The 27469-nt window shown below is 46.4% G+C and overlaps 1 protein-coding gene across 4 annotated transcripts in view; it reads left to right on the forward strand.

Annotated features, from left to right (window-relative positions):
• The first annotated feature begins 2086 nt into the window (after positions 1-2086).
• LOC141113856 (cholesterol transporter ABCA5-like) overlaps positions 2087-27469 on the forward strand; it is a 99923-nt gene continuing 74540 nt past the window's right edge. For 2 of the 4 annotated variants that reach the window (XM_073607183.1, XM_073607184.1), the window contains exons 1-5: positions 2339-2478; positions 6192-6296; positions 22063-22270; positions 22474-22629; positions 25236-25330. In XM_073607183.1, the coding sequence (XP_073463284.1) occupies positions 6192-6296; positions 22063-22270; positions 22474-22629; positions 25236-25330 (564 nt within the window). In that variant the 5' untranslated portion in view covers positions 2339-2478. Of the gene's footprint in view, positions 2479-6191; positions 6297-12248; positions 12374-22062; positions 22271-22473; positions 22630-25235; positions 25331-27469 lie in introns of those variants that run through there. The other 2 variants (XM_073607185.1, XM_073607186.1) reach the window with 2 other exon arrangements.

The following is a 27469-nucleotide window of genomic DNA, read 5'->3' on the forward strand; positions in this document are numbered from 1 at the left end:
GAGTAGTGCCCCTGGAATGGCAGTCCAGGGGTGCCATAAGATCACTGTGAGTGGCAGTCACTTTGATTTTGGGCACCACGGTCACTGCACCATAACACAGCTTTTTTTGCACCTGCCTCTTGGGCCGGGCCTTTTAGCTAGGACCAGAGGAATTTTTTATTCCTGGCCGGAGGGCCTGGTCATTGTGCTACACAATGGCCACTTCTTTTCACTCTCCTCTTCACTATCCCTTTCCCCACTTTTTATTTATTTTAAACCTATGTAGTCTGGTCACGTCTTGTTTTTGTCACGTTTGTCTCACTGTGTGATGAGTAAGGATGCGGGTCCTCGGGCCAGCCCTGAAAGTCTTGGGAAGGGGTGGACATGGCCTTTTGGCTTAGTTCGCCCTCTCTCATGGGGTCTCCCTTCGGGGGAGCCCCACCTAGTACTTGGGTGGGTCCTGTTTCGGCAGGCCCTCCAGAGAACGGGGTCTGTCTGGTTTCGGCCAGATAGACCATAGTAAGTACCTTTGTCCCCGCAGGAGCCTAACGCCCCGGGGGATCAGGGAATTGGCACGTCTTGTGTACCCGTGGCACTTTTTTGTGAACACTCTTTATGTGTGTGCACATTTTTTATGCACCGGGTGAAGTTTTTGGGTGTGTTTTGCACGCCATAGGCTTTCAAAAAAAAAAACAATATGAAACAAACTAAAACACAATAAGAAGCTAAACTAAAATACAATATGAAACAAAACTAAACCACAATAATAAACAAAACTAAAACACAATAAGAAACAAAACTAAAACACAATATGAAACAAAACTAAAACACAATAAGAAACAAAACTAAAACACAATATGAAACAAAACTAAAACACAATATGAAAAAAAACTAAAACATAATAAGAAACAACACAAAGACAATATGATATAATTTTCTTGACCTTATGTGTATAAATTTCCCCTTTTGATCTAATTGATATACATGATGATTGTTATATATTAGCAGACATAAAATTCTTACTGTATTTTTCTACCTTATAGTTGATCAATTGCCACACTGTATCTCCTGAAGAAGCTTAAGAAAGCGAAACATGTTGAGAGAGTGGTATCAACCTTTGTATCAATTAATCATTTTACTTGCCCTGTAAACATATATTAGTGTCTCTGTTTTATGTCTGTTTTTCTCTTTTAAAGATTGTTAAATAAAGATCCTTTTATTTTATTTTATTTTTTCTACTTTATTTACTCTAGCACCGTTAAAAGTCCCGAGGCCTATTCTTGGCCTCAATGTCCCTCCTTTCTATAAACGTATTTTTTGGGATGTGGTGCTCTTGATTTTTCCTTCCCTCCATTATTTCAACACTAAAACACAATATGAAACAAAACTAAAATACAATAAGAAACAAAACTAAAACACAATATGAAACAAAACTAAAACATAAAATGAAACAATCTAAAACACAATAAGAAACAAAACCTAAACACAATATGAAAAAAAAACTAAAACACAATAGGAAACATAACTAAAATACAATAAGAAACACAACTAAAACACATAAGGAAACAAAACTAAAATCTGATAAGAAACAAAACTAAAATACAATATGAAACAAACTAAAACACAATATGAAAAAAAAAACAAAAACACAATAGGAAACAAAACTAAAATACAACAAGAAACAAAACTAAAACACAATATGAAACAAAAGTAAAATACAATATAAAAAAAAAACTAAAACACAATATGAAACAACACTAAAATACAACAAACAAAACTTAAATACAACAAGAAACAAAACTTAAACACAACAACAAACAAAGATAAAATACAACAAGAAACAAAATATAAATGACCACTAACAACAAATCAATATGTATAATAACATAAATTGAAAAAAAAGGAAATATAAAAAACAAAATTAAATACTATATTATAATAAGCATATCATTCTATTAAAACACTGCATTGTAAAAAAAAAATCTAAATCATTCATAGGTCTGGATAGCGCTCAAGTGTTAAGGACCCCTCCCCCATACAGTAAAATGGGACAATTAGGATTTGTGTTGTCCCTTCTGTATCTTGCACAATGCTGACCACAGAGCCAGCCAGTCCTTGTAACTATTAACTGTGCAAAAGTTCAGATCTTTGGTTTAGTTCCCCCTCTGGGGGGGTTGGGGGGGAGGGGATCCTGACTTCCTCTGCTCCCCATCCATCCAACCATCAGATGAAGAATGTGGATGGGATGGTGGAAGACGGTTCTGGGCTGGAGGTCCACACAGTATGAGAAATGTCCCTGATGGACGTTCTCGGCTCACACACAAATGAGAACAGCGACCCCAAGAGATAATTCTGGGATCTGTGCCAACATCACATACACATCTGCATTCTGGTCATGTGACCTCCTCAGACCAACGCTGTGCTGGGTGAAGAAACAGAACAGATGGTGGTATAGGAGGATCGGGGTGGCCGTGTGTGCGATCCTCTCCGACACCCAAGGTAAGTGGATTTCCTGCTCAGGAGATGGAGAGATTTGTGGTTGTGCAATGACTCTTCCAACCAATAACAGTATATGGGAAATTATTATTATTATTATTCAGGATTTATTTAGCACCAACAGTTTGCACAGCACTTTACAATCTTAAGGGAAGACAATACAGTTACAATACAGACATACAAGAGGATTCTGCTCATAAGAGCTTACACTCTAAAAGGGTGGGGAAATATTGTATATGCCTGTCATGCTTTTACTGTTATCTTGGGCTCCTTTAAGTGGTTGTCTCCTCACTTCCTGTCCTGATGACAACATTTTAATCTCCAACAGCAACACAGACAAATAAAAATTATTTACATAAAGCCGTTCTCCAGGCAGCTATTAAAAAAACTAGATAAATAAATAAAAAAGAAAAACCAAATGATCACCAAGCATTTTAAGTCCCTAAATGTGACCTGGTATTGGCCCCTTTACAGCAGAGCTCAGGTTGGGATCGGGGAAACCAATACAAGGAGGCTATCGGTTGTTCTGTGGTGTTCACAGCTGATTGGAGGAAAGAGCAGAGTGACAGCAAAATAAACTCATCACTGTGCTTGCCCACTGTTCCTTTACAGGCTGGGGCAACCTGGGCTCAGAGGAAGTGGGTTGAACAATGATGGCCATCAGACTGAGGACATCTAGTGGCAGAAAATAACTACTGCATGGGGAAAGATCTGGATTGAACATGAATATGCAGAAAAGGCCGGTTTGGTTATTTTAAGCTGTAATGGGTTCCTTATTTATTTCTCTTGTTCCTGTTGGTGGGATTCCAGATATCATTTGGATAAAATTAGTCCACACCTAGAAAAGTCTCAGACTCGTCTAATTGGTCATTTTAAGTGATCTTAAGAGCCTGGATGATCTGAATGTCTTTCTGATGAGGTCCTGCCCCCCGGGGGGAAGATAATCTTCTGTGCACAGCTGTAGGTGGATATAACAGAGGACAACGCAAATAACTGTCAGCAGAGAAGGAGCAGAATATGTTCATCTCTATAAGAAACGCGCACACAGCCGTCATCTCCTCTTCTGTGCAGACCGCCATGTAAGAGGGCCCCCTTAAAGAGGAACTCCGGACAAATACAAAATGACACCTAGGATACAGCCTGTTACTAGCATTAACCACTTGACCTCCGGAACATTTACCCCCCCCCCACTTCATGACCAGGCCATTTTTAGCTATACGGCACCGCGTTCCTTTAACTTTTTAATTGACAATTGCGCGGTCACGCTGTGCCCAAATAAAATGTATATAATTTTTTTCCCACAAAGAGAGCTTTCTTTTGGTGGTATTTGATCACATAAAAAAAAAAAAGACCAAATATATATAAATATATATATATATATATATATATATATATATATATATATATATATATATATAAAATTTTTACTTTCTGCTATAAAACATATCCAAATAAAAAATGTAAAAAATCGAATTTCTTCATCAATTTAGGCCAATATGTATTCTGCTATAAATGTTTGGTTAAAAAAAAATCTCAATAAGCGTATATTGATTGGTTTGCGCAAAAGTTATAGTGTCTACAAACTATGGGATATATACTGGAATTTGTATTTATATATGTTTTTTTACTAGTTGAGTGGCGGCCCGTCCATTAGGGATGCCCGGGCGTCACCCCCCCCCCCCCCCCCTATATGAATAATGGATGGATAAATAGCATGAATCTCTCCACGGCCACCGCGGCCACCCCCTATTCATGTGTCCGGCCTCTTTCAGGACGCCGGGCGTGTGAATTACGGCGGCGGGGGGGTTTTTTTGTAAGCACCTGATTAGAGTCAGAGGCTCCAATAGGCTTCAAAATAGGGTGGAATGCGAGCGCAGAGCATTGCACCACGAGCCCACCCAAGTATTGCAACAGCGCATGAATATATACGTATATACACTGTTGTAACACTGATCCTCAATCCAGCCAGTCAGAAGCGGGTGTGAGATCTGTTTTCTGATTGGCCGAACATAGAAGACTCACAATTGGCTGCCAAGAAGGAGGAAACAGAAGCCACCGCCACCGTGGAGACCCGTGGAGAGCACGAGACCCCCCCAAAAAAAAATTACACCGGCCGCCACTGCCAGTAAAGGTGGCGGTCAGCGACTTATAACGGGACTGCGATATTGCGGCAGGCACTCTCTGACACTAACTGACACTTTGTGGGGACCAGGGACACCAATACAGTGATCAGTGCTAAAAAATATGCACTGTCACTGTACTAATAACAGAGGCTAGGAATGCGGTTAAACATCTCGGGCGTTGAAAGGGTTAACTGTGTGCCTAGCCAGTGTTTATGTGTACTGTGTGTGCTGCTTTTACTAAGGGAAATGATGGATTGTATTCCCTGCTCTGCAGGGAAAGGAAATCCATCACATCCCTGGTGCCAGGATGGAGCTCTGTATTGTTACATAGGCAGAGCTCCATCCAGCCTCTCTCCTCGATAATCAGAACATGCCGGAGGACATCCATTGGCTGGCAACCGCAGAAGAACCAGCGCGCCAGGGGCGTACGTGCGCCCTCCTACCCAGAAGTGCAGAATCACATATACCAAGCATTACCAAGCAGAAGCGGTGCGTCGGGGGCGAGAGCGCGACCCCTACCCAGAAGAGCAGAATCACATATTGTATATACTGTATATACATGACTTTTCGTCTGTCTACGACTGCCCTGTCTGTGGGGTGACAACACTGCTGTGCGATTTCACTGCAGAACAAATAGCGTTGTCACCCTTATACAGGAAGTGGAACAATAATGTATCTACTGGCAGGATCATCAGGGAATAACACTGTGCTATGGGGGAGGGGCCAGTCCACTGACAGCGGATCTTCCCGTGTGTGATGGATGTCCGGTGATATCTTCTCCCTCTCGGGGGTGCTGGATGTGTTTCGCAGAGCTCTGCAATCATTGGAAGTTCTCTGTTACATTTTGAATATATTCTTATGTATCCAGCTGGTTGCTGAGAGAAGTGCGGAGAGTAACATCTGTGTGACATCCCCGGGAAGTTACTCCAGTTTCTGGAGAATTTCTTGTTTTTTGGAGAAGTGAAATCCCTTGCAGCTTTGCAGTTTTACATAATGTACTCAACTTATTACTGGATAGGAGAGCAGCTCAGCCTCAGGATCATTAAACAGAATGCAAAAAAAAAAGATACAAAAACATCAACAAAAAGATACAAAAACATCAACAAAAAGATACAAAAACAAGTATTTTTAAATTGACCATTAAACAGAATGCAAAAAAAAAAAAAAAGATACAAAAACATCAACAAAAAGATACAAAAACAAGTATTTTCAAATTGATCATTGAACAGAATGCAAAAAAAAAAAAAAGATACAAAAACATCAACAAAAAGATACAAAAACAAGTATTTTTAAATTGACCATTAAACAGAATGCAAAAAAAAAAAAAAAAAAAGATACAAAAACATCAACAAAAAGATACAAAAACAAATAAACAGAATGCAAAAACAAAAAAAAACAATACAAAAAAAACCCAAAAGATACAAAAGAAAACAACAAAAAGCTAAAACAAAATATTAAAAAGATACAAAAAAAAAACAACAAAAAAAGATACAAAAAAACAACTAAAAAAGAAATTAAAAAAATAACATAAAAGTTGCAAAACAACAACAAGGAGTATTTCCAAAGTAATCATTGGTGATGTTTGTCTTTCAGATGACCGGGGGGACAGGAAGGGAGACCAGCCTCGTCCAGCAGACCTTTGTTCTGCTGCGGAAGAATATTCTGGTACAATGGAGGCGTCTGGGAAATGTAGTGCTGGTAAGTAAACCATGACTGGGGGCAATCCTGTGGGTGTTGGGGGGGGTGTCCTTAAATGAGAGAACAATGTAAGTTGCTGCTGCTGACCTTTCCTTTCTTACAATAAATTTGCAGAGAGCTCTGTTATTGGATGTTTATTTTAGTGAATAGGTCACTTTAAAGGCAATAAAGTGTAACTCCAGCCAACGTTTATTTTATTTCCAGTAGAACTGATAGGATAAAACTTCTGTCAAGTCTTTTTGTTTTGTTTTTTTGCTCCCTATGTCCATATTAGCAAGAGTTCCCCTTACTTCCTGTCTCAGTGACACCAAGGCATGAGATGAGAGGGTGCAGGTGTAGGTGGGGTGCAGCACCTTGCGTCTTGCTTTTTGACTGCTGGTGATTGCTGGGTGGCATTTTTAGGTTCTTTTCCTGTCGCATCATGGCAGCATACACTTTGGGTTGTGACTCCGCCCCCACAACCTGATAGGACCACATAGCTATAAATTGTAGAGAGGGCCCCGCCCCAGTATTCTCTTATTTTTCCTCACCTGTCAGGACAGATTAAGAAACACCCCCTTACCGCTTCACCCCAGCCAGGTTCTAGCCTCTCCTGGGTGGAAGTCCTTACCTGTACAGCCTCTAAATGAGCTCAATGGAAGGAACCCCGCTCTGGTGATCTCAGGGGTATTTTGCGGCTCCAGTATAGGCCTTAAACAGGCTTAGTTGTTGTGCAGCGGTCTCCAGAATCTTTCTCATCACTGGTTTGTTTTTACTGGGCATTGTAGTCCCTCTGTGATCCTCCACAGCACGCTGAGCGTCTTGGCGCTTCCGCGCATGCGCAGTGCACAGCCTAAGGGCGTCCTTTAGTTTTTGCCAGTCTCCAAGATGGCGCTGAGTGTTGCGCGCTGCTACTGCGCATGCGCGAGCGGGACATGACCTCGGCGGCCATGGCGGCAACTTTAAAAGGCTTCAGCTGTCATTCTGTGCTTCTCCTGCTTCCTGAAGGTATTCTGACTGCAATTTTCAGCTCTGTTTGCACTCTTGTCGTACCCCCCCCCCCCCCCCCCCCGGGTAAGTGTCTATCTCCATACACTTTTCTTCTTGTCTGCTTGCATGCTCTTACCTTCCTGTATCTCTCTCAGGTGCATCACCTTTCTTTTCCTATGGAGGCCGCTGCCCCAACAGATCACCATCAGCCTAATAGGTAAGGGGGGGGGAGTTCCCGTTGGTAAGTAGTGAAGATCGAAAAAGAGAGCAGGATCAGACTAACGCTGCCTAATTGGTCAGCCCTATCAGGTCCTCAAGATCGTCCAAGTCAAGGCGAAGAGAGACCTCGTACAGGAGAAGCCGCTCCGGCCATAGGTGCAGCCGCTCACGCGGAAGAAGACGCTCAGGCCATAGGAGAAGCCGTAGAAGGAGTCGATCCCACTCAAGGCATAGCCGTTCCTACCACAGAAGATCCCCTGCACGTAGACACCAGTCTCCTGTGCACCCTTCCCGCCCAGCTGGGAACGCTTGCTGGGTATGCGGGGCCACAGCCCTCCCAGATAAACTGGCGTGTCGCAGATGCATGGATGAAGCCACCAGGGAGAAAGAGCTGGATTCCATAGAACCTACTGGAATCTCTACTCTGCAAGTTTCAACACCCGATATGGCGTTTACAGCCCGGAGCGCCTCACCTCCCAGTACATCAAGGGAACAAGATTTCCCATCGGATAACGAGGAGCTGGAAGCATCAGCTGGTTTCGATTTTTCGCTTATAGAGCCTTTCGTTAAATCGGTCAAGGAAACGATAAACTGGGAGGAACCTAAGGAGGTACAGCAGAAACAGAGGAAGAATTTCCCAAACCTCAAGAAAGTTCCGGAGGCTTTCCTGTTCATCAATGAGTTAGATGAGCTGATTAAAGAGGAATGGCAGAATCCAGAAAAAACGTTTAGTCTATCCAACAGACTTACCAAATTGTACCCGCTTAAGGAACCCAAGGTATCCCCGTTGGTTTCTCCTCCAGTAGTAGACGCATCTTTGATGCCTCTAGCCAGACACGTGACGCTTCCTATTGAAGACGCAGTGACGTTCAGAGACGTGCTTGACAGGAAGGTGGATACAGATCTTAAGAGGGCCTACCTATTTGCAGGAGGCACCTGCAGACCAGCAGTGGCACTGGCTGCGGTCGGCAAAGCTATTTCCAGTTGGTCTTCTGGTACCGCAAAACTTGTTGCTGAGGGTGCAGATCAAGAACAGATCGTTAAGGCCCTACAAGAGCTTAGCCTTGCAGGGGATTTTGTGGTGGAAGCTTCTGTGGACACGATTCGATCCGCTTCAAGGTCCATGTTAGCCGCCGTAATGGCCAGAAGGGCGTTATGGCTTAAACCCTGGTCAGCTGACCCTGCCTCAAAATCCAATTGGTGCCAAATTCCATACGATGGGGTAAACTTCTTCAGGACAAAGCTGGATACGGCAATTTCTAAGGTGACAGGCGGGAAGTCAGGTCTCATCCCATCAGACAGAAGGCCGAAACAACAGAGGCCGCCTCCCTTTAAGCGCAATCTCCCGGAGAGATACAGGGATGCAAAATCCTATAGACCCGGGAAAGAATACAGAAGTTGGAAGAACCCTCAGACGTCCTTCCTCAAATTCCAGAAGCCCAAAACCCCTGCCTCCAATGACCAGAAGTCCTTTTGAAGGTACGCCCGCCCAGCCAGCGGTAGTGGGTGCCAGACTCACAAAGTTCAAACTGGTTTGGGCGGGAATGATAAAAGACCCATGGACAGTGTCCACCATTCATTTCGGGCACAGGTGGTCATTCAAAGGTCGCCCTCCAAGGGATCAATTTTGCTCAACCAGACTTCCTCCTTCCCAAGAAAAAAGGCTATCTTTAGTCCAGTACATTCAAAATCTGCTCCAAAAGCATGCTATCACAGAGAGGCAAGGGTCTCTATTCCCCACTTTTCTTAGTAAAAAAGAAGTCAGGGGACTTTCATCCAGTCTTGGACCTAAAGAACCTCAACCGGTCAATCCGGATAGAAACGTTCAAGATGGAAAGCCTACAATCAATCCTCCAAGCAATAAACCGGGGAGATTGGATGCTTTCAATCGACCTCCAGGACGCATATCTACCTATCCCTATCCACACCGAATTCCAGAAATTCCTCCGTTTCACCCTAAACCATTGGCACTTCCAATTCCGAAGTCTTCCGTTCGTGATCTCTACCGCACCCAGGACGTTTACGAAGGTCCTATTGCCTGTAATAGCCCACCTGAGAGAAAAGGGACTAAGGGTCCACCATTACCTGGACGACATCCTGCTTCTCTCAGACGGCCAGGGGTCTCTCATCCAACATCGGGAGATCCTAGTCTTAACGTTACAGTCCCTAGGGTGGCTGATAAATTGGAAGAAAAGCAACATCCATCCCACACAGAGAATGGTCTTTCTGGGGGCCGAGCTGGACACCAGGGAGAACACAGTGGAGCTTCCATGGAGAAAATCCCTCTCCTAATACAGAGGGTGAAGAGAGCAATCTCGGCTACAACGTTACCGGCCAGAGCATGCCTCAGTATCCTGGGGTCCTTAGCGTCCACCATTCCAATGGTCCAATGGGCACAATGGAACTCGAGGCCTCTCCAATCTCCTTTCTGTGCCAGTGGAATGGCACGTCAATGTCCCAGCTGATCGCCATCTCTCAGGAAGTAAAACAATCGTTGCATTGGTGGGCACGACCTCACAACTTGAGAAGATGCAAGCACATAATCACACCTCATCAAGAGATAGTGACCTCAGATGCAAGTGTGCAGGGATGGGAGGCACACTATCAGAACTATGCGGCTCAGGGCTGCTGGCCATTCTGGACATAGGACTCAGTGTCGAACATTTTAGAGATGAAAGCAGCATTTTCAGGCTCTCCTGGCCTTCAGTCCTCACTTGAGGGAGAAGCATGTCCTTCTGAGGATGGACAACAAAGTGGCTGTCGCCTATATCAACAGGCAGGGGGGCACCAGAAGCAGGTCCATGATGCAGGAGGTCCGTCTTGTTCTAGAATGGGCTCAGCTGAACCTGTCGGACTTAAGAGCGGTTTATGTTCCGGGGGTCCAGAACATCTTGGCCGACTTGCTGAGCAGGAATTTTACCTCCAACAACGAGTGGTCTCTGAGTGCCCAAGCTTATGCTCTCATATCCCGGACCTGGGGATCACTGGAGATAGACCTGGCAGCAACACCGGAAAACACGAAATGCCAAAGATTCCTGTCAAGGATACCCTTTCCTTCAGCAGAGGGGATGGATTGCCTCCAACACCCCTGGGATTTTCGTCTGGGTTACATCTTCCCTCCGACTCCCCTCATAGAGAGATTCCTCCTGAGGCTCAAGATATCAACGGTATTGGTAATAGCAGTGATTCCTTTTTGGCCGAGGAGGCCATAGTTTACTACCCTCATGCAGCTGAACACGGCAGATCCCCTGCTCCTCCCGTTATCGATGGACCTGTTCTCCCAGGGCTATCTTTTTCACCCGAACCCGGAGAAGCTACATTTGATGGTCTGGAGACTGAAAGGGCTAGGTACATAGAGCAAGGCTGTTCCCAGAAGGTGGTGGACACCTTACTCCAGGCCAGAAGGCCTACCACCAACAACACATACAGACGGGTTTGGGAGAAATTTGTCACTTTCACTCAGCAGCAAGGTTGGGACTCATCCTCCCCTTCGGTATCGCAGATCCTGGAATTTCTTTAATCAGGCCTGGAGAAGGGCCTTAGGTCAAGCACCCTGAAGGTTCAGGTATCGGCCCTATGCACCTTGACAAGAGTTAAGTGGGCACAGGATCCTCCTGTAATTCAATTTCAGAGGGCCTGCCTAAAACTGAGGCCCCCCAGAAAACCTTCCTTCCCGGTCTGGAACCTCTCAGTGGTTCTGGAAGCACTATCTAAAGAACCTTTTTTCCCACTTGAGAACATCTCCCTATGGGATTTAACACTGAAAGTTTCATTCTTAATAGCCATAGCATCGGCTAAAAGGGTGTCAGAGATGCAAGCTCTACTGGCTAGTGAGCCATATCTGATTGTCTATCCAGACAGATTAGTTCTGAGGCCTTCGGATCGTTTCATCCCCAAGGTATCCTCATCCTTTCATTTCAACCAGGAGATTAACCTCCCAGCACTTACCACGGATCAGGGCGATCCTCACACTTTAGATGTTAAAGGTAACGTCTTGGAATATCTCTCGGCAACCAAATCCATCAGAAAGATGGAGAGTCTCTTAATCATCCCGCATGGATTCATGAGAGGTCAAGTGGCATCCTCACACACCATTGCTTCATGGCTAGTAAAGACCATCAAGAAGGCCTATTCATTAGGTAACCATCAGATACCTGAGGGCTTAAGGGAACACTCCACCAGGGCAGTGGCAACCTCCTGGGCGGCATATTGTAGAGTCTCGGCGGAGACAATTTGCAGAGCGGCTACCTGGTTTTCCAGGAACACCTTTATGTCTCATTATAAGGTGGATTCCGCTCGCTTATCCACAGTGGATTTCAGAAGATCAGTTATCCAGGCCAATTCTTCTATTCTTTGTTAATAAACTTAGTTTGCATTCCCGCCCAGTTTTGTGAGTTATTCCCCAAAGTGTATGCTGCCATGATGCGACAGGAAAACGGAAAATTGTATACTCACCTTTCCGTAATTTTCCTTTCCTGTCGCATCTTCATGGCAGCATACAATTTCCCACCCTTCTGAGGTTATATATTTACGGAGAATACTGGGGCGGGGGCCCTCTCTACAATTTATAGCTATGTGGTCCTATTAGGTTGTGGAGGCGGAGTAACAACCCAAAGTGTATGCTGCCATGAAGATGCGACAGGAAAGGAAAATTACGGAAAGGTGAGTATAAAATTTTCCGTTTTTGGGGCTCTTCCTTGTAGCCTTTTAACACCTTTTTCCTGACACTTTTTAAACAGCTTTTTTTTTCTTTGCTTCCTTCAGCCTACTAATTAAGGATTAATTGGTCACAGGTGCTTGAGGCCTATATAACCTTGTGTAGAACTCATTGTGAGCCTGCTTATCGTTGAGCTTGCTGGAACTCTGTCCAAGTGGAACTGGACTAAGTGGTGAGATAAAAACCAAAGTTTAAAACAGGAGGTTATAACAGGGGTCATAGTACCTGTGTAGTGTGAGTACCTGAGTGTTGTCTGAGTAGTGTGTGTGGATCGTTAGTACTTGTGTATTGGGGGTGCACGTGGGTTTGCGGGTGCACGTGGGTTTGCGGGTGCACGTGGGTCTGCGGGTGCACCTGGGTCTGCGGGTGCACGTGGGTCTGCGGGTGCACGTGGGTCTGCGGGTGCACGTAGGTCTGCGGGTGCACGTAGGTCTGCGGGTGCACGTGGGTCTGCGGGTGCACGTGGGTCTGCGGGTGCACGTGGGTCTGTGGGTGCACGTGGGTCTGCGGGTGCATGTGGGTCTGCGCAGGGCCGATCCTAGGGTCACAGACGCCTGGGTGCAGAAATATTTCTGGCGCCCCCACATGGGCGAGGTCATCTTACCAACTCTTCCCCTTTACAAATGTTTCTATGGCAACGACTCAAACAAAGAGATGCTCCCCTAAGGACTCTTCGTTACACTGGGATCCTCCCATGATCTCTTAACAATAAAGAAAATACAGAAAGAGCGTACACTAATGAGACCTGGAGGGGAGTCTCTCTGATGCACACACAGAGGGCTTAGATGGTCAGAGACTGCAGACATGGTACAGGAGATGGTCAGAGACTGCAGACATGGTACAGGAGATGGTCAGAGACTGCAGACATACAACATACTACAGGTGATGGTCAGAGACTGCAGACATGATACAAGAGACGGTCAGAGACTGTAGACGTGATAAAAGAGACCTCAGAAATTGTAGACATGACACAAGAGACAGTCAGAGACTTCAATTATGGTACAGGAGATGGTCAGAGTGCAGACATGGTACAGGAGATGGCCAGAGACTGCAGACATAATACAGGAGATGGTCAGAGACTGCAGACATGATAGAATAGATGGTCAGAGACTGTAGAGATGATACAGGAGACGGTCAGAGACTGCAGACATGGTACAGAAGCTGGTCAGAGACTGAAGACATTATACAAGAGATGGTCAGAGACTACAGACATTATACAAGAGATGGTCAGAGACTGCAGATATAATACTGGAGATGGTCAGAGACTGCAGATATAATACAGGAGATGGTCAGAGACTGCAGTTCCTATGGACGTTAGTAGATGGGCCCTCTCACCCGACCCAGCGATACAGCAACGGTTCCCCTGATCAGGAGTCAGCTCACTCTGAATTGCCCATGGCGACTCCCCTGGGTAGCATCCAGATCTGTATTCTGGCAACGACTCCATTCTTTTCTCCACCAGGGATGGCGCCAGGCTGTGTGGCTTTCCCTCTGGTGGCGCAGGGCAGCGGGGTTCTCTCTCTGATGGTGTTCTCTCAGCACTACCCTCTCCCTCTGGAGTCCTGGGTGTACTTCCCTGAAAGTTTTCCTGGGCTCCTGGCTCTCTCTCCCATTCAGCTGAGCATGCTGTGTGGGTTGCAGTTTCCCTGTTACAGTGGGGCTGCCAGTCTTCGGGACTACATGTCCCACAATCCTCTTCTCTGCTCTTTATTCTATTCTATTTTTTCCCTGGCTGATATGAAGGCGGGGGAAGAAACATAGTGGGCATCTGTGCTGGCCAGCGCTGCTCACTAGTACAGCAGTGCACGTGAGGGGGAGAGGGAGGAGGAGGAGGGGGAAAGAAGAGCCCGCAGCTGCAGTGGCGTCACTAGGGTTGGTGTCACTGGGTGCGGTATAATATGGTATCACCCACCCTTAGACCAACTATAGTGGCCCCTCAGTACAGACCCCCCTCCACTAAGTATAAGCCCCTCCCTCAGTACAGACCCCCCTTCCATCGTACAGACCCCCCCCAGGACAAACCACCCCCCCATTTGTACAGACCCCCACCAGGACAAACCCCCTCCATTAGTACAGATCCCCCCCAGGACAAACACCCCCTCCATTAGTACAGATCCCCCCAGGACAAACCACCCCTCCATTAGTACAGATCCCCCCAGGACAACCCCCCCTCCATTAGTACAGACCCCCCCAGGACAAACCCCCTCCATTAGTACAGACCCCCCCAGGACAAACCCCCCTCCATTAGTACAGACCCCCCCAGGAGAATCCCCCCTTCATTAGTGCAGACCCCCCAGGACAAATCCCCCTCCATTAGTACAGACCCCCCCAGGACAAACGCCCCCTCCATTAGTACAGACCCCCCCACCAGGACAAACCCCTCCTCCATTAGTACAGACCCCCCCAGGACAACCCCCCCCTCCATTAGTACAAACCCCCCTCCATTAGTACAACCCCCCTCCATTAGTACAGACCCCCCCGGAGAAACCCGCCTCCATTAGTACAGACCCCCCCTAGGACAAACTCCCTCCATCAGGACAAACCCCCCTCCATTAGTACAGACCCCCCAGTACAAACCCCCAGGACAAACCCCCCTCCATTAGTACAGACCCCAGGACAAACCCCCCTCCATTAGTACAGACCCCCCAGGACAAACCCCCCCTCCATTAGTACAGCCCACCAGGACAACCCTTCCCCTTCCATTAGTACAGACCCCCCAGGACAACCCCCCTCCATTAGTACAGACCCCCCCAGGATAACCCCCTCTCCATTAGTACAGAGCCCCCAGGACAAACTCCCCCTCCATTAGTATAGACCCCCCCAGGACAACCCCACCTCCATTAGTACAGACCCCCCAGGACAAACCCGCCTCCATTAGTACAGACCCCTGCAGGACAAACCCCCCTCTATTAGGACAAACCCCCACTCCATTAGTACAGACCCCCAGGACAAACCCGCCTCCATTAGTACAGACCCCCCCAGGACAAACCCGCCTCCATTAGTACAGACCGCCGCAGGACAAACCCCCCTCTATTAGGACAAACCCCCACTCCATTAGTACAGACCCCCAGGACAAACCCCCTCCATTAGTACAGACCCCCCCAGGACAAACCCCCCTCCATTAGTGCAGACCCCCCCAGGACAAACCCCCCCTCCATTAGTGCAGACCCCCCCAGGACAACCCCCCTTCATTAGTACAGACCCCCACAAGACAACCCCCCCTCCAGTAGTACAGACCCCCCCCAAGACAACCCCCCCTCCATTAGTACAGACCCCCCCAGGACAAACCCCCTCTATTAGTAGAGACCCCCCCAGGACAAACCCCCTCTATTAGTAGAGACCCCCCAGGACAAACCCCCCTCCATTAGGGTACAAAAAAACACCCGAGCGGCAGCTAGAGAGGAGAGGACAGTGTGCAGAGGACAGTGCAGCTAGAGAGGAGAGGAGAGGACAGTGTGCAGCCGTGCCACCCGGGTGAAGAGCAGGTGGAGACAGGCTTGAAGGGGAGTGAGAGACTGAGGAGGAGAACATGTGTCAGGCACAGTGACCGCCCCCCCATGTGACGTCACTGCGCGGCTGGTCTCTCTCCACACAGAGACCAGCCGCTACGATCTCCGGAAGCTGCTCTCCTTCTCTGACAGGAGGAGGGAGTAGGGACGGCCTTCAGCAGCCAAAAACACAGTGGTGGCGGTGACCTGTGGAGAGAGCTGCCTCTGGACAAAGAGAGGAGGAGGAGGAGGGAGGGGAGCACTCTGGCGCTTCAGCTCCCCCACCTCTCTCTCTGGCGCCCGGGTGCACTGCACCCCGAGCATCCGCCTGGGATCGGCCCTGGGTCTGTGAGTACCTGTGTATTGTCTTGATGAGTACCTGTGTATTTTCTTGTTGAGTACCTGTGTATTGTCTTGTTGAGTACCTGTGTATTGTCTTGTTGAGTACCTGTGTATTGTCTTGTTGAGTATTAGTGTCAGGAAGCTAGTTGTTAGGTATATTGGACAGGGTATAATCCCCAATCCTCATTAAATTTAATAGGTACGATGCGGGTGTGGAGAGGCGACTCGTACATCTTGTGGCATGTATGCGTTCCTTGATCATCCGATTTGAGGGTGAATACTGCAGTGCAAAATGTAAGCACATTGTTTCCTTGGAAGCCCAGGTTCTGAATCTGGGGAAGCAACTGTCAGCACTGAGAAGTCCCTCCATACTAAAGGAGAGCCAGGAATGTACACGGCAGGTGCTGGCAGGGGCCAGCACAGAGGGTGACAGTCAGGAAGGGTAGAGGGGGAAGTGCCAGGGAGGCCGATCCAGGGCTGCAGCATCCCAATAAGTACACTCCATTGAGTGACAATAGTAAAACCAGTCAGGGACCAGCACTGCTGGAGCTGAGGGACTCTCCTAGCTGCCGGGGAAAGAACTCCTCCAGTGAGAGTGGGGGGAGGCGAAGGGAAAGGAAAGACAGATTCTGGTGGTAGGGGACTCAATTCTGAGAAGGACAGAGAGGGCAATCTGTAACCAAGACCTGAAGTGCCAAACTGTATGCTGTCTACCGGGCGCTCAGGTTCGGCACATCACGGATCTGGTGGACAGATTACTGGGAGGGGCTGGGGAAGACCCACCTGTCATGGTGCACGTTGGCACCAATGACAAAGTTAGAGGCAGGCGGAGTGTCCTAAAGAACGATTTTAGGGACTTGGGAGCTAAATTGAGGAAAAGGACCTCCAAGGTAGTGTTCTCAGGAATACTACCGGTACATCAAGCCACACCAGAAAGGCAGAGGGAGATTAGGGAAGTAAACAAGTGGCTGAGGAGCTGGTGTAATAAGGAGGGGTTTGGGTTCCTGGAGGACTGGGCTGACTTCTCAGTCGATAAAAGGTACTATAGAAGGGACGGACTGCACCTAAATGAGGAGAGTGCAGATCTGCTGGGAATGAAGATGGCCAAAAAGTTAGAGGAGCTTTTAAACTAGGTGATGGGGGGAAGGGTCCAGAGGTAGAGATAGTCAGCGTGGAACATATTCCAGAGGGCAGTATTGGGGGCATTAGTGGTAGTTTGACCAAAGCACATAAACCCAAGGTAAGTATAGTAGCAAGTACTGGTTGCAATCTCGGAACACCCAATAAGAGGATAATATGTGACCGGTCTAAACTATGTGGCATGTTCACCAATGCCAGGAGCCCACAAGATGGGTGAACTAGAGATACTGTTGTACGAGGAGGATTTGGATTTGGTGGGAATTTCAGAGACCTGGATCAACAGCTCTCATGACTGGCTGGCAACCATTCAAGGGTATACCCTTTATCGCAAGAATAGAGAGGGTAAAAAAGGGGGAGGGGTATGCCTATATATCAAGAATAATGTACAAGTGAATGTGAGAGATTACATCAATAAGGGAGCTAGGAAGGAGGTGTAATCCTTATGGATAGAGCTCCAAAGGGATGAAGCTAAGGGGAAAAATAATACTGGGAGTATGCTATAGGCCCCCTAACCTGAGGGAGGAGGGGGAGACAGATCTCCTATAACAATTTGGATTAGCAGCAAGGATGGGAAGTGTTATCATAATGGGGGATTTTAATTATCCAGACATAGACTGGGCAGAGGGAACCGCGCATTCATCTAAGGCTCGATAGTTCCTAAATGTCTTGCAGGACAATTGTATGGGTCAGATGGTAGACGCACCAACTAGAAATAGAGCGTTGCTGGATCTACTGATTACCATCAATACAGACCTGATCACGGATGTGGAAAAACGGGGCAATTTAGGTAACAGCGATCACAGGTCAATTGGCTTCAGTATAAATCACACAAATAGGAAACATAAGGGAAATACAAAGACACTGAATTTCAAAAGAGCCAACTTCCCTAAACTACAAACCTTGCTAGAAGACATAAATTGGGATAAAATCTTAGCAACAGAGAACACGGAGGAGAGATGGGTTTGCTTTAAGAGCATATTAAATAAGGGCATTAGCCAATGCATCCCATTGGGTAATGAATTTAAAAGAGCGAACAAAAGTCCTGGATGGCTTAACTCCAATGTAAAAATGCATATAAAAGCAAAAGAGAAGGCCTTCAAAAAATACAAGGTTGAGGGATTATCATCAGCATTCAGAGTTTATAAAGAATGCAACAAGAAATGTAAGGGTGCAATAAGGACGGCTAAGATAGAACATGAAAGACACATAGCGGAGGAGAGCAAAAAAAATTCCAAGAAATTCTTTAAGTATGTAAACAGTAAAAAAGGGAGGACAGACCATATTGACCCCATAAAGAATGAGGAAGGACATCTGGTTACAAAGGATGGGGAGATGGCAAAGGTATTGAATTTATTCTTCTCCTCAGTCTTCACAAGGGAATCGGGGGGCTTCAGGAACCAAAACTGCAGTGTTTATCCTCATGACACAACACAGGAAGCACCTCCATGGTTAACAGAGGACAGAATTAAAATTAGACTTGGAAAACTTAACATTAATAAATCACCGGGACCAGATGGCTTGCACCTGAGGGTACTTAGGGAACTCAGTCAAGTAATTGCCAGACCATTGTTCCTAATTTTTACTGACAGTCTACTGACTGGAATGGTACCAACTGATTGGAGAAAAGCCAATGTAGCACCAATGTTTAAAAAGGGCCCAAAATACATCCCTGGGAATTACAGACCAGTTAGCCTAACATCAATAGTATGTAAACTCTTGGAGGGGATGATAAGGGACTATATACAAGATTTTAGTAATGAGAACGGTATCTTTAGCAGTAATCAGCATAGATTCATGTAGAATAGTTTTTGCCAAACCAATCTATTAACATTCTATGAGGAGGTGAGTTACCATCTAGATAAAGGAAGGTCCGTAGACGTGGTGTATCTGGATTTTGCAAAAGCATTTGACACAGTTCCCCATAAACGTTTACGATACAAAATAAGGTCCGTTGGCATGGACCATAGGGTGAGTACATGGATTGAAAACTGGCTACAAGGGCGAGTTCAGAGGGTGGTGATAAATGGGGAGTACTCGGAATGGTCAGGGGTGGGTAGTGGGGTCCCCCAGGGTTCTTTGCTGGGACCAATCCTATTTAATTTGTTCATAAACGACCTGGAGGATGGGGTAAACAGTTCAATCTCTGTATTTGTGGACGATACTAAGCTAAGCAAGGCAATAACTTCTCCGCAGGATCTGGAAACCTTGCAAGAAGATCTGAACAAATTAATGGGGTGGGCAACTACATGGCAAATGAGGTTCAATGTAGAAAAATGTAAAATAATGCATTTGGGTGGCAAAAATATGAATGCAATTTATACACTGGGGGGAGAACCTCTGAGGGGGATCTAGGATGGAAAAAGACCTGGGGGTCCTAGTAGATGATAGGTTCAGCAGAGGCATGCAATGCCAAGCTGCTGCTAACAAAGCAAACAGAATATTGGCATTAAAAAAGGGGATTAATTCCAGAGATAAAACGATAATTCTCCCGCTCTACAGGACTCTGGTCTGGCGGCACCTAGAGTATGCTGTCCAGTTCTGGGCACCAGTCCTCAGGAAGGATGTACTGGAAATGGAGCGAGTACAAAGAAGGGCAACAAAGCTAATAAAGGGTCTGGAGGATATTAGTTATGAGGAAAGGTTGCAAGCACTGAATTTATTCTCTCTGGAAGAGACGCTTGAGAGGGGATATGATTTCAATATACAAATACTGTACTGGTGACCCCACAATAGGGTTAAAACTCTTTTGCGGAAATGAGTTTAACAAGACTTGTGGCCACTCATTAAAATTAGAAGAAAAGAGGTTTAACCTTAAACTACGTAGAGGGTTCTTTACTGTAAGAGCGGCAAGGATGTGGAATTCCCTTCCACAGGCGGTGGTCTCAGCGGGGGGGGGGGGGCATTGATAGTTTCAAGAAACTATTAGATAAGCACTTGAATGACCGCAACATACAGGGATATACAATGTAATACTGACATATAATCACACACATAGGTTGGACTTGATGGACTTGTGTCTTTTTTCGACCTCACCTACTATGTAACTATGTAACCTGAGCTTGCTTTCTCAGGTGTGCTTGGCATTCTTACCAACATTCAATCCCCCAATCACAGTGGTAATTCTTCCAAGACAGGTTCAGGAGCCATCTATTTGTGTTTGTCCAACACCAAGTGCTTGGCCTTTTGCCTCCTCTCCCAATGTTCCTGTTCCCAAGAACTAAGAGTTCTGGGCAGGAGGTGTTCCAGTGTCCCCAACAAAAGGTCTACGGACATCTGGCTGGACTGCCCAAACATAAGGAAGAAGGGCATGTGTCCGATGGACTTGTGGACAGTGTTGTTATAGGCCCATACCACAGCCACACCCCCCCATGTTGGCACCACCAATCTCAATAGCTCTAAAGTCTGCAGCATTCAGCAGGGTGTGATTGAATCACTCACAGGTGCCATTGCATTAGAGGTGATAGGGAGTGGTGTGAGATTTACATTTGGTCATGATTACATACTCAAAGTTCTGGCCTTGGCCTGACAATATCCACTTTGAGCAGCCGTACGATTGGACAATGTGCTCCCAGAAATGTTTGGCAGTGGTGACAGCTATCTCGTCCTTGGTAGGCACCACCACCACGAACCTGGTAAAGTGGTCAGCGAAGACATGCACATATTGATAGCCATAGGGCGTGCTGGAGATCGTTAGGAGGTCCATTGTCACCAATTCCAAAGGGCTCAGGGGTGGTGATTGTCATTGGAGTGATCTTTTCAGAGGGAGCCCTGCAGCTGGCACAACTTTCACACTCCTGACAAGCTTTGTGCACCCAGTCTGACAAAAATGGAACTAAAAAGTACCTCCAAAACAATGATTCTGTCTGATCCACCCCAAAATGGCTGCCTGTTCTGTGGATTACTTGGCAGATCTGTAGGATATGCGACTGGGGAATATCCCATAACTTGGAGGGGATACATGCCTGATAAGGTCCTTAATGGACCATGGATAGGGTACGGCCCACCCGCCACTCTCATTACAGGCCTTGCAGGGTTCGATTATAACGGTGGTCCCTGTAATTTTTGGGGTGGCCCAACAGGGAGTGACCATCCACTTCTTGTAAGGGTGCCAAAAGTAACTTTGGCTTGGGGGTGTACAGACCTATACTACTTGCTCCATTTGCTTCTTGGTTGCCCTGCAGAAGAGCGCCACATGCAGTGGAGAAAGAAGACTACGCCTGCCTACACTGGTGTCACCAGGACAGGAAGACACAGGGAGCAATGAAGGCTAAATGATATTCTATTGCTGCTTGCTTGATATCATTATAGTGTTCTTGCTGTTTCTGTTCATTACTACTTGCCGCCCATATTACACCCTGTCCCTAGGACAGGAAGTTATTAATATATCCCTTATGGGGACACAGGAATTAACACTTTCTGCCTGTCCCTGCTACAGTTTGATGTTCTTCATGGTCCAAATCCTTTCTGTAAATCTCTTTTGGTATAATCAAAGGTTTTTATTCCATTAAATCATTGGTTTAATATAAACAGCTCTGATGAAGGGTGTGATGTTCTGAAATGTGTTAGATTTCAACCTCTGCCATAAACACATCAGTGATTGAAATTCCACAGCTGGCCTTTTGCTATTGAGGTTTTAAGAAGAGCGCATAAAGAGCCAACAGTGGTTCAAATCCTCTCTGTGCATAACTAAATAAAACTGTTTCTCTGGAGTTCAGCTTTAATGATCCAGAGAGGCCGTCCCATGTCCTCAAGGAGAATGGATTCCTCTGGTTAGGGGCCCCTTTATCTTACCCATAATTTCCTGTAGTGGAGAGCTCAGGAGATCTCTGTCTGTGATCTCGAATGATTTATTATAATTGGTGATGGTGGTGACCCCATGTTTGGTTTACAGGAGTGGGTCCAGCATTTGGCGTTGATCTTCTTGCTCTTCGTAATGCTGGCTCTTAGAAACGGTCCAAGCCCAAGTGCGTACCCACCAGCTGTTGTCCTGGGGCGCCTGGATGAATTCAGCAACAAAAGTTTTCCAGTTGGCTACATCCCTACAACCCCAGCCATCCGGGACATAATGCAGAGGGTCAGCAGAAGCCCCATCACCCCAGGTAAGATCAGCTGTAAGCCGAGCATTGTGCTCCTCTCCGATGAATGAGGAGTGGATGAGGGTCACCAGAAGGCCTGACTGCTTTATAAAAATCTTTTAGTTCCCGTTCAAGTGTTATATGTGTATACGAAGCTGGGGTACCCCAAGAATGACCCCCGCTAATAAATGAATGGAAATTACAAAAGTCCCGATTCCTCCTTTCAGAAATATCAGTGCAGGAATTCCAAAATTCTTCTGACCTCCTGGACGCAGTTCATGAGATCATCACCGCTGCTGTGGAATTTGAGAACGAGTTTACGTATTTTATCAGATTTCATCACTACACCATCCCGAACCCCAATGACTACTTGGCTCGCAGAGGTAAGAGAGCAAGTAGACAATTTTTCAGCAGTGCCATGGAGGTCTCTGTTTTTACATCCTAAGCAATTTCACTTCCTTTAAAAACATCAGAATGTTGAAACTTTCATACTGCCACTTCCTTGTTTTCTTTTTGCATTTACATGAAAGTCTACTGCAGCCTTTCTCAACCATTTTACCAGAGGAACCTGTAAAATAAGTTTCAGGGCTCAGGGAACCCCTGCTAATCCAATTCATTGGGGATCAGTGGGGAAAATATCCCTTATGTTAGTGGCCACTGGCCAGTTGTCATTGGGAAGAATTTCCCTTACATTGGTGGTCAGTGGGAAGAATGATCCTTCCATCAGTTATCAGTGGCAAGAATGCTTCTTGCATTGGTGGTCAGTGGGGAGAAAGATCCTTCTATTGGGGGTCAGTAGGAAGACTTCTCCTTTCATTGGCGGTCAGTTATAAGAACATCCCTTACATTGGTGATTCATGGAAAAAAATGCCCCTTACATTGGTGATTAACGGGAAGAATGCCCTTTACATTGGTGGCCAGTGAGAAGAATGCCCCTTACATTGGTGGCCAGTGAGAAGAATGCCCCTTACAGTGGTGGCCAGTGTAAGAATGTCCCTTATATTGGTGGTTAGTAGGAAGAATGCCCCTTAAAATGGTGATCAGTGGGAAGAATGCCCCTTATATTGGTGGTCAGTGGGAAGAATGCCCCTTACAGTGGTGGTCAGTGGGAAGAATGCCCCTTACATTGGTGGTCAGTGGGAAGAATGCCCCTTACATTGGTGATCAGTGGGAAGAATGTCTCCTTACATTGGTGATCGGTGGGAAGAATGTCCCTTACTTTGGTGGTCAGTGGGAAGAATGTTCCTTACATTGGTGGTCAGTGGGAAGAATGTTCCTTACATTGGTGATCAGTGAGAAGAATGTTCCTTACATTGGTGGTCAGTGGGAAGAATGTTCCTTACATTGGTGATCAGTGGGAAGAATGTTCCTTACATTGGTGGTCAGTGAGAAGAATGTTCCTTACATTGGTGGTCAGTGGGAAGAATGCCCCTTACATTGGTGATCAGTGGGAAGAATGTCCCTTACATTGGTGGTCAGTGAGAAGAATGTTGCTTACATTGGTGGTCAGTGAGAAGAATGCCCCTTACATTGATGGTCAGTGGGAAGAATGCCCCTTACATTGGTGATCAGTGGGAAGAATGTCCCTTACATTGGTGGTCATTGAGAAGAATGTTCCTTACATTGGTGATCAGTGGGAAAAATGTCCCTTACATTGGTGGTCAGTGGGAAAATGTCCCTTAAAATGGTGGTCAGTGGGAAGAATGTCCCTTACATTGGTGGTCAGTGGGAAGAATGTTCCTTACATTGGTGATCAGTGGAAAGAATGTTCCTTACATTGGTGATCAGTGGGAAGAATGTTCCTTACATTGGTGGTCAGTGGGAAGAATGCCCCTTACATTGGTGGTCAATGGGAAGACTGTCCCTTACATTGGTGGTCAGTGGGAAGAATGTTCCTTACATTGGTGATCAGTGGAAAGAATGTTCCTTACATTGGTGGTCAGTGAGAAGAATGTCCCTTACATTGGTGGTCAGTGGGAAGAATGCCCCTTACATTGGTGGTCAATGGGAAGACTGTCCCTTACATTGGTGGTCAGTGTAAAAATGCCCCTTATATTGGCGGCCAGTGGGAAAAAATTCCCCTTACAATGGTGGTCAGTGGGAAGAATGTCCCTTACATTGGTGGTCAGTAAGAACAATGCCACTGTCACATACCTTGCGGCCTGAGCCTGATGTGCAGCGGGAGGTCTCTTTTACAGATCTGACTTGGGGACTAATGATGTTGCGACAGTAGCCGCGAGAGCGTGGTGAGCGTGGCATGACTGCCTTTGTATTCTGGTGGTAGTAGTGATTCGTAGCAGGTGCATCATCAGAGCTGCCTGGAGAGCTGGAACAGCAGATCCTGGACTGGTAGACAGGCAGCAATGAGCAGCGGCTGATAGCAGGTACAGGAAGACCCACAGTAGAAGATGCTCTAGTCGGAGCTGGGCAGTTGCAGGCAGGGCAGATGAACAACTGGATGTGAGGTCAGACAAGCCAGGTCGGCAACAGAAGGTCAGATGCAGGTATAGATGGCAGGCAAGGAACTGTCAGGGTACAGGCAGAGGTTGGCAACACGAGATCAAGCAGATAAGCAGAAGGCAGAGCAAAGTCCAGAGACAGGCCAAGGTCAGCACAGGTAGCGTTCAAGCAAAGTCAGGAGCAAGTCCGGTTAAACACAGAAGTCTGCAGAATCCGATACAAGAACATGGGTACAGCTGCAGATCAGACACCAATGGACTAGTGCAGCTGCTGCACTTATATAGGCCACTTGGTGCCAGTGTCAATGGCTAATGAACGCATGAGCATAGGTGTGTGCATTCGCATGCGCATAGACGTTAAGATGGGCACAAGCAGGCCAGCGTTGCATGCGCCTCAGAGCTTCAGCTGTGTTATGGCCAGCACGTTCCAGACAGCTACTATTCTCTTTCACAGGGTTGCATATAAGAAATACTACTGGCTCTAATATGTATCTTCTTTTTGTCTTTGCTCTTCCTGTGTGTTCCTCCAGGTTACTGTGGAACTTCAGAAAACTGCCGCCCCCTGGAGTACTGGAAAGTGGGGTTCATCTCTCTACAAGCCAGCATTGACTCTGCCATTGTTCAGGTGAGCCAAAAGCCATTTCTGTCCCATCACTACTCATTATATAGGTAGCTGTCTGATCAATGGAGAGAGAAAGATCCTGAGGGGTAAAAATGGACCCGGTTTCTTAAAAGCCCTAACAGACACACTTACCTTTCTAAGTGGAAAGAAGACCAAGGAAGGCACCAAAGGCAAGGAAGACGGTCACAAACCTGGTGCATGATAGGCTCATGTTCTAACAACATACCTACCTTCGAATCAGTCTTCAGGACCATCTTGAGGAGGTATATGCTTCCGTCTCGTCTAGCACCATTCTACCCATCTTCTCCTGGCACTTGTTTCTGAGGCTGCTCCATTCCAGGGGATGTTCTCCACACATGGTGGACATGCTCTATGCTCTCTGTATTTGGGATCAAGGTCCTTAAACTCTTTCAATCATTCCTGGCTTGTCCCTTCCATAGAGACCTGTGGTATGTTCTCTTACACTTAAAGCCCCCAGACCTCAAAAGGTCCCAATTTCAATTGGCAACCAATGTATGTTTTACTGACAGCAAAACAAGCCATAGCAAGAGCTTTGGAAAAGCAATTTGTACCCTTTACAGAACTCTGTCATCGCATATAGGCACCAGCATTCTCCTAGACATGCACAAGAAATTTTTAAAAATATGGACCCCGTAGATACAATATGCCCACCCTTTCATGTCTACAGCAAGTAATGTACTGTTATAGGCACTCAGGCCCTAAGACTCTAGCTGCCAAAAGTATTGGGATGCCTGCCTTTACACACACATGAACTTTAATGGCATCCCGGTCTTAGGGTTCAATATTGAGTTGGCCCACCCTTGGCAGCTATAACAGCTTTAACTCTTCTGGGAAGGCTGTCCACAAGGTTTAGGAGGGTGTCTATGGGAATGTTTGACCATTCTTCCAGGAGCGCATTTGTGAGGTCAGGCACTGACGCTGAACGAGAAGACTTGGCTCGCAGTCTCCGCTCTATTTCATCCCAAAGGTGTTTTTCGGGTTGAGTTCAGGACTCTGTGCAGGCCAGTCAAGTTCCTCCACCCCAAACTCACTCATCCATGTCTTTATGGACCTTGCTTTGTGCACTGGTGGGCAGTCATGTTGGAACAGAAAGGGGCCATCCCCAAACTGTTCCCACAAAGTTGGGAGCATGAATTTGTCCAAAATCTCTTGGTATGCTGGCGCCTTAAGAGTTCCCTTCACTGGAACTAAGGGGCCAAACCCAACCCCTGAAAAACAACCCCACACCATAATCCCCCCTCCACCAAATGATTTGGACCGGTGCACAAAGCAAGGTCCATAAAGACATGGATGAGCAAGTTTGGGGTGGAGGAACTTGAGTGATCTGCACGGAGCCCTGACCTCAACCTGACAGAACACCTTTGGGTTGAATTAGAGAGGAGACTGTGAGCCAGGCCTTCTCGTCCAACATCAGTGCCTGACCTCACAAATGCAATTCTGGAAGAATGGTCAAACACTCCCATAGACACCCTCCTAAACCTTGTGGACATCCCTTCCCAGAAGAGTTGAAGCTGTTATAGCTGCAAAGGGTGGGCCAACTCAATATTGAACCCTACAGACGAAGACTGGGATGCCATTAAAGTTCATGTGTGTCAGACGGCAGGTGTCCCAATACTTTTGACAATATAGTGTATTTTTTTCCTATGATCGTCAGGTCCATTTAGTGGTCAGAATGCTACATTTTTTGATTCACTCTAGTCTTAAAGAACAAATAACATTTAACCTGCAGAGGATAAAGCCTAATAACATTTGATTTTGCTCCCATTCACACAGTACAAATGTACAGTGCCTTGAAAAAGAATTCATACCCCTTGAAATTTTCCACATGTTGTCATGTTACAACCAAAAACGTAAATGTATTTTTTTGGGATTTTATGTGATGGACCAACACAAAGTGTCACATAATTGTGAAGTGGAAGGAAAATGAAAATTATACAAATAAATATGTGAAAAGTGTGGGGGGGGGGCATTTGTATGGCGCCCCCCAGAGTCAATACTTTCTCTACAATTACAGCTGCAAGTCTTTTTAGGGATGTCTCTACCAGCTTTGCACATCTAGAGAGGGACATTTTTGCCCATTCCTCAAAATTGCTCAAGCTCTGTCAGATTGGATGGAGAGTG

The sequence above is a fragment of the Aquarana catesbeiana genome, linkage group LG12, assembly GCF_042186555.1.
Source record: "Aquarana catesbeiana isolate 2022-GZ linkage group LG12, ASM4218655v1, whole genome shotgun sequence".
NCBI classification, from domain to species: Eukaryota; Metazoa; Chordata; class Amphibia; order Anura; family Ranidae; genus Aquarana; species Aquarana catesbeiana.